We start from the raw sequence: 8,120 nt of genomic DNA, 5'->3' as shown, positions 1-8,120 counted from the left end.
AGTTAGGTTAACTTTTGATGTTTTGGACGGGATTTGAGTCCTTTTCTTGTACGGAAAGTCCACCCGCCTCATATATATGTAAGGGGTGACGGCCGATTGAACAACACACAATCGAACAAATCATCTATCACTTTTTATCTTTTATCTTTTCTCCTTAACCCTAGTTCTTCTTCTTCCTCGTTCTTCGTTCGTTCTTCTTGTTGCAGGGCGGCGAACCGCGAGGCCCTAGGGGCGATCAGGTCGACCTAGGGCAGTCCATAGCCGCCGCGCGCCCTGACGGGGTCCCTCCTGGGCGTGTGGGGTTTCGGGTCCTCAAAAGCGCCCGTCGGATTGCCTGCGTACCGCGCTTCCGGCGGGTCTCCTTCGACGTGAGCTGCGGTGCATCACCCCCGGCGTCGAGGGTACACGATGACGTGTTCGTGTGAGGACACACTTTTTGGAACTTCCGGGCTAAAATTACATCAAGTTGCCCTCTTGCACAGCTTCTGCAGGTCGCATATGGCGTCGGATCACGATAGTCCCAAAAGCAAAGTTGTAGATCTTGCAATGGAGAAAAATTCCTTAGTTGATCACTTTTTCATCCGAGGTCATCTTGATGTTGAAATTGGCCCCGCAAATCTGCAAACAATGTTAAAATTCCAGTTTTCGGGGCGCACCGCGTGCAAACTTTCGGTTTAGCCCGGAACCTCCCCGGAAGTTTTGCCCAGAACTTCCGGGGCAGACTTATGCATCACACTGTTTTGTCTCTAACTTTTGCATACGAACCCCGATTTAGACGTTTCTAATATCAAAATCGATCGTTTCGACGAGACGAAGATAATCCGTGTAGAAATGTTTCTCATATGAGGCTATCTTGGGGGCGTAATCAGCCGAATAGTGTTCTGAATACAAAATCTGAATACTTCGAACACAATTTTGGCCTTAGAAATCAGACCGGATGGCTATAGCCCAAATATCAAAGTTTCTTCTTTTGACGATACAGAGCTTTTTCACTTTGAACACTTCTTCATTTGAGGCCATCTTCATTAAGTTATTGGCCGTGCCAAAATCTGGTGTCAACACATGGGGCTAACCGGAAGTTCCGGCCCTCGTAGTCCAGTTAGGTTATTTTTTGATGTTTTGGACGGGATTTGAGTCCTTTTCTTGTACGGAAAGTCCAGCCGCCTCATATATATGTAAGAGGTGACGGCCGATTGAATAACAACACACAATCGAACAATCGATCTATCATCTTTTACTTTTACCTTCTCTCTTGTTCTTTTTCTTTCTCGTTCTTCGCTTGTTCTTCTTCATTGCATGCGGCGAACCTCGAGGCCCTAAGGGCGATCAGGTCGACCTAGGGCAGCCCATAGCCGTCGCGCGCCCCGACGGGGTCCCTCCCGGGCGTGTGGGGTTTCGGGTCCTCAAAGCGCCCGCTGGATTGCCTGCGCACCGCGCTTCCGGCTGGATCTCCTTCGACGTGAGCTGTGATGCATCACCCTCGATGTTGGAGATACACGATGACGTGTTCGTGTGCGAACACAAAGAAAGCCAAGCCAAGCATGCCAGGCCACACCACGCACAGTACGACACTACGATCCCTTTCACCATCGTCGTCGTGTTCCTGCATCGCAACGGTGGCAGGGTTCCTTCCATCCCACTGAAGCCCTCCCGTTTCAGGCTCAGGTTCAGCACGCACTGCTTGCGCGTGGTTGTGACCGTCGCCCACACTTGGGCCACTGCCGCAGCACAGCTGTGCACGCTGAATCGAACCTGCAGTCGTGTACCTGCCGCAGCCAACATGTGTCCTGAACAAGTTGCCTGCAGCTCACAGTAAGCTTGCCTGCAGATCCAACCATCCCACTGGGCACTGGCCACTGACTGAAGCCCACCGCTTCGACGTCGTTGTGACCGGCGGCCACACCCACACAGTCACGCTTGGGCCTTGCCCACTGGTGCAGCACAGCTTTGCACGCCGAACGAAACGAACCTGCAGCGGACATGTGTTCTGAACAAGTTACCTCGAGGGAGGGAGGGGAGGGAGCTCCTTCTGGTTTTGGACCTTTGCTTCGGAAAATGGAAAGGGCGGGCTCCTCCCTCTCCCTTGGAGGCGCCTCACGTACAGTACTACTCAAAGCGCCAAACTGTCGTTAGCGCTAAGCAAATCGAAGCATACTCAAAGTCAACGCGTGAGGTTCAGAGAAGCATAAGAAAAGTCAGTAGAAATTGTAGCGTTGCCATCTCGGAACTCGGTGGCCATAAGAAGTACGGAGACTCGGCAAGTATCAGCCAGCGTACACATACCAACCCTGACGTGTAGTCAGTACTAGAGAGTCGAGAGAATGCAGAGGCCGGTGAGCACCCCGTCGTTCCCCGTCTTCGCGGACGAGGAGGGGGCGAAGGACCTGGAGGCCAAGCCGGAGAAGGCGCCCGCCGTCCGGCCGCCGGCGGTGACGGAGCGGTCCGTCCACCTCGTGCCGCTCATCGTCGTGCTCTGCTTCGTCGTCCTCTTCCTCTGCTCCCACGTCCCCTCCCCGTCGGGTACGTGCATCGCGCGTGTATGCAATGCATGCAACGGACGTCTTTATACAGCTGTGCTGCTGATTCTGAGCTCTGCATTTTGCTGCGTTTTTGGTCTGCAGATATGTCGAGCTTCGGAGGAGGGAAGGCCGGCGGCCGGAAGCCCAAGCTGCTCTGACGCGGACCAAGGAAGGAGACGGTCGTGACAAGAGCTCAAGAACTGAGCAAGTGATATGTCAAGGAAAAAAATGTGAACGTTTTCTGTTTTCTTTCTTGATCTCAGCTGTGTTAGACAGTAAAGCTGTACTGATCTCACTGCAGCAATAATAAAACGCATACAGAACGCAACAGTATAATGCTCTGATGGTTCTCATCATGTTGGTTTGGTTTCATGGTCCGGTGCCATTTGGTCACTCGTAATTGTGCGGTGAACAAACCTCTGACCATTTCTTCGTTGAAGACTGAAGAGGGTATAAAATGCGGCCTACTTCTACAACCGTGCTCGACAAATGTCCGGTGCCTGATGTTGCCATGCGATCGCACTTCCATTCGGCCACTCTTCACAGCAGAATAAATAAACACAAAGCATAAAAGAAGTTGTTTTCAGCAAAAGAATGAAGCATGCCAGCAGCACTGTACCAAGGGAACTCTTGCACGCCAACACTTCTGGCAACAACAAAAAAACTTAATTAGGCAATACAAGTACTCCTATCGGTGGTGGAATTATCCATTCAGTCCATTTGGGCCGCAAAAAATAACTGGGCTTATGACCTATTCACTGATCTATCAGTCTTGTAAAAACTCAGGAGAAGAAAAGAACACATCAGAGAAGTGAATATCATACGCAAACATTTTGACACCGCAAGTGCATGATAATATTGTTTGATCAATTAAAATGGCTGCTACAAATCCCAAACTCTTTCGGTCCTGATAAATTTCAACCTTCAAACAGGTGAATCACAATACAGCAGCCACAACGCTACAGCCTGAATTAAACAACCCACCTCATATGTCTATTTACATTCATGTATCAGCCAGATCATCATAGTATCAATCCCTGCGCAGGTTCCGGTTTCTTGGGAAGAGCAGTAGCAGGCGGTGGTGGAGACGCATCGCTGGAATCATCTACTGTAATGGGGAAAACTGCAGCGGTAGATATGGGGATATCTTCAGGGTTTTCAGAGACATGTATCTTTGTGACTTCACCATCCAAATCCCTGGGCTTTTCACGAGCGTCCGACATGTCAGCTTGTGCATACCCGGCCGCTACGGTCTTGCCCTCCTGCTCAGCCGCTATTTTCTCCTTCGCCTTTGCCCCGACATCGTTCGCGGTATTTGCAACCTTACTGAAGGCACCAGTTACCCATGCTGCTCCAGTAAGGACATACCTGTTCTTCATGATGGCAGATCCAGCAGTAGAGACGCCCTGTTCAGCAGCTGCAAGTGCTGACCTAGTCTTCTCGGAAACTAGATATTTCTGATCCATTTCCTTTACTTTATCATTTACAACTGAAGTACCAACGCTGATCTTCTCACTCAGACCGATTCTCTTGTCAAAGGAAGATACTCGAGCAGTCGCAGTTGATGTGAGCTGATGCTTCTCGTCTAAAGCTTTTGCTTTGTCGAGCGCATCCCTACCAAGAATGAACCCCTTGGCCAGCATGGTCCCAACGATGTCCTCTGCCTTCTCAAGAGCAGAGGACTTTGCATCTTTGGGCTGTGGATGCAAAGCAATGTAAGGAAATCCATTACCACCAGACAAAGACCATACTACAGACATGGATATTACACATCTCTAACCATACCTCTAGAGCAGCTAAAACATCAGCTGGTAGCTCATAATCAGTGGCTGGTGTTACGATGACAGCCATATCGACTATCGTGGCACCCTGCAACAGCAATCAAACCAAGCGCATCAGATATTCATCATATGAGTAGTTCCAGGCTTCCAGCAAGTATAAAGCAATTAAGCAGCAGAAATAGACACAATTCAGTGACATGCTATGTATTTGCAAACAGAAATCTATCTATCCAAAAGATATTGAGTTAGTGTTGAAATTTCCGTTGGGCAATGATTAGGTAAACTTAAACATTCAAATAAGCAAGCATGTACACATTATTTACTTGAAAGAGTCGATGGAACCAAGGAATATCTTTTTACATCATACTGTTTAACCTGAGATCATGGTCACAACTTACATAACATGGTTTCCTATGAAAAATAACTATGTTTAGTACTCCCAATTGTACTGTAAAAACATCTTATATTTTGGTACAAAGGTAGTAACAAATACACAATCCATTCAGAAATATAGGGAAAGTTTTGTCTTGCTGTAGACCAGGTAAACAATACAAGTACTTAAGTACTATATTAAGCACATACCGTGGAGCAGGTAAGCAACCTCACTCGTTATCTCTGAAGTACTATATTCAACACATGCACACGGGCAATACAACGTAAAGTTGGGCATTTATGTTGCATTGGAATAGTAATTACGCCTTCTATATATATTCCAACGAATGGAGAATATTGGTGCATGCCATCAATGATGCGTAATTGCATGACAATACATTTCACAGGCTCAAGCAACCATATATCCTTGGGGGGAAAGGAAGTTCTTTTCAGAAATAGGAGGTAAAAAAGGTACCGTCAGAAGTATGGCTGTCTCAGCTCCTTGCTTATCTTTAAAAGCAATGTAGGCAACTTGAGACAGCTCGTCACCACTGCAAAACATTTAAAAGGTTAATGAGATTCATAGTACACAGTGGACCACAAGCATAATGAAGATCGTATTACTAACCTTTGCATTTCAACATGCACAAGGTCACCAGAAAAGGAAAAGAATTCCTTTACATCTCTTAGTGCTGCTTTCAGCGACAAATTGCTCACCATGACTGTGCTAAGCGTGCTTGTCTTCATCAAAGAAATAAAAGTACAAAAAGGAACAATTAATACTTCATCTGTTGTTCTAGGCTATATGAGCAAAAGCTCTGCAACACACACTTGTACAGTATCTGAAAAACTAATAAGTAATGCACACTTACATGCACTATCACATAAACAACACCGATGGCCTAAATTGATAACTTGTGCCTTATCTTGTTTCTAGTAAGGCATTATACAATATCTAATGGGATTTCCTAATCAACATTACACAAACTCGGTTAAAAAAGAAAGAACTTACCACCTCCACAGCTCCGACCTATGGCAGAAAACGATGAATTTGTTCCCAATCTCTTAGGATTATTTTAAATCCGTACCACAAACTAATCTTTTTGGACAACATTGACCGCTAGCTGTTCATATAAAATGGCTGGAAACATATGCAGCCACTTTATGCATCAAGCTTAATATTTCAACCTCAGATGTTCATAAAGTGATTTATTCGTGCTAAAAACTCATCTCCTTCGAAGGTTTGCATGTTTAAACTGTGCCATCATGCTAGCTTTTATGCACAACAACTATTCAATTTGTATGCAGATCAGTATGTGCCGTTCATAATGAACATGTATGTAGTACTCACAGTCACCGCCAAGACCTTTTTGCCGTGACAGGCATTGTATGAACCCAACTATATTTTACTAGTCAGTGCAACTAGCATATCGAATAAAATAAAGCAGCTAAACTGTAAAATGACACAATCGGCACTCTTTTGCTATTACTGACACCACTATAACCATTTTATGAAATGTAGTGGAGAAAGAAGGCTCACATTCACCATGTACTGATTGTTATATAACATTCTTGGTGTTCACAATGCAATGAAAAGAAGCAATAAGATCCATTTGCACCTAATACTTAGCACAAGCAAGTAGGCATAAACAGATAACAGGGACAGGATATAACCAAGTAATACAGGCTGGTTGAACCAGTCACTGCCGACATTAATCTCAACAAAAGGTTGCCAAAGAAAAAGGGTCAAGGAAGGCTGTTCATGGCTCACAAGTCACAGCACCTAGCCACAGGAGCAAACAAACAACTAGATGAATCGATTGGAATGCCACAGTAACAAACAACTAGATGAATTGATTAGAATGCCACTTGTTCATTTCAGAACATACTAAGTGATTTGAGTACCCCTAACAGCATTATACATGACTGGGCAGCATATTCAGATCCGCCGGCCATCGCACATTCAGCCAGGTAGAATGCCGACCGAAATAGGACAAGATTTCACTGGAATCAATTGGTAAAAAACGGCTGCCCGGCTGCCTCCGATGCACTGTTTCACATTACATCGCCGAGGAGCCAAAAATCTTAGTTCTCCAACCTTTGGCAGGACAAATTGACCAAAGAAAAATCTATCCAGGACAGCGTATGCCCAAATCTAGAACTCCCCAAAACCCAAACCCCTGTTTCTAAACCCTAATACGCAATCCAGATCAAGAGCCAAGAAGCACTCGGGCCGGAAATGGCGCCGCCGACGGCCGATAAAGAGAGGGGGGAACCGGGAGCTCACCGCCATGGCCGCGATGCGACGCCGAGATCTCCGAACCCTAACCGCTTACTTGAATCGGGAAACGGGAAGAAAAATATATGCGAGAAATGGATCCGCCCCGTGTCCAGCGGGTGCGATTTATAGGTGGGGGGAGAAGGCGGAGACGCGGAGTGGAGTGGAGCAGGCGGCGGTTCCTGCCGTCCAACTCCAGCAGTAGACGTGGAGGCGGTGACGTGGCGACGTGTGGGGCGCGCCGGCTGCTGGGACCCCACCACGCTTCGGCCCTTTTACTTTGGGCCCTGCCTGCTGGGTCTAGTCCAGGGGCTCAGCCGGCCTCGCCAACGAGAAAGCACAAATATTCCTCATAAAAAGGAAAAAAAACGACAAAGCACAGCACAGTAGGGAGGGGAAGCGAAGCAAGGAACCCAATAAAGCGAAGTTCGTAAAGGAAATATACTGAGTTCAATAAAGGACTATTTGTCACAGCCCTAAAATAATTGCCTGCAAATAGTAGCATTTGCATCCATGCATCATGTTTAAATTTTTGTTAAATTTGAAATGGGGATTGATCAAACCCTAGCACCCCTTTGAATTACCAGGATCAACTAAAATATTTTCAATGAACCCAAAATGCCTTCAGAAAAGTTCAGCATTTTTGAATTGGTTTACAATCTCTGCAAAAAATGGTGCACATTTTTCTAGGTCATCCTGGATTTTTGAATTAAATCATATTATATTTGAATTAGGGCATTTAAATGCTATAGATAATTTAAATGCTCCAATAATTCTGAAAACAGTTGAGGGCTGTTGGAAATATTTCAAAAGTGCCCATAAATATTTTTAGGAGTTTAAAAAATGATTTAGTATTTTTGCTAAATCAAAAACAGAAAAACAAATTAGAAAACAGAAATAGGAGAGAGAGAGAGAGAGAGAGAGAGAGAATACCTGGCAACTTATCGTGCGTCCTAGCACTGTAGGTAGCTAGCCCAGCCCACCAGGGGCGAATGGGTCTTCTTCCACCTCTGCCAGTAGGCAGACGCATGTTAACGCGTGCACGATCGCCGCGGTCACCTCCCTGCCTGCTTCCTCCTTCCCCCGGCCCTTCTCGCGACGCCTAGGAGACTAGGATGAAGCCCCACACTAACCCCCTCCTCCTCTGGTCACTCTCCCCCTTCTCCCCGC

The 8,120-nt window shown here is 46.3% G+C and overlaps 1 protein-coding gene across 1 annotated transcript; it reads right to left on the bottom strand.

Moving 5' to 3' along the window:
- Positions 1-3,365: 3,365 nt before the first annotated feature.
- Positions 3,366-7,187, bottom strand: LOC123046611 (binding partner of ACD11 1). The gene is made up of 5 exons (XM_044470009.1): positions 6,960-7,187; positions 5,301-5,413; positions 5,148-5,223; positions 4,305-4,388; positions 3,366-4,216 (listed from the first exon to the last, which is right to left on the bottom strand). Exons 1-5 carry the CDS (start codon positions 6,963-6,965, stop codon positions 3,542-3,544), a joined length of 954 nt encoding a protein of 317 aa, XP_044325944.1. The 5' UTR covers positions 6,966-7,187; the 3' UTR covers positions 3,366-3,541.
- Between the last annotated feature and the right edge of the window lie 933 nt (positions 7,188-8,120).

This window comes from Triticum aestivum, chromosome 2B (genome assembly GCF_018294505.1).
Source record: "Triticum aestivum cultivar Chinese Spring chromosome 2B, IWGSC CS RefSeq v2.1, whole genome shotgun sequence".
NCBI lineage: Eukaryota > Viridiplantae > Streptophyta > Magnoliopsida > Poales > Poaceae > Triticum > Triticum aestivum.
Note: the sequence above shows the minus strand (reverse complement) of the source record. Positions and strands in the feature narration are given on the sequence as shown.

Excerpts from the sequence above, each read along its gene's own strand:
- LOC123046611 (XM_044470009.1), bottom strand. Across the intron at positions 5,224-5,300 it reads GTGCATGTTGAAATGCAAAG|TGGTGACGAGCTGTCTCAAG; the intron begins GTTAGTAATACG and ends AATGTTTTGCAG. Across the intron at positions 4,217-4,304 it reads ATGTTTTAGCTGCTCTAGAG|CCCAAAGATGCAAAGTCCTC; the intron begins GTATGGTTAGAG and ends TTGCATCCACAG.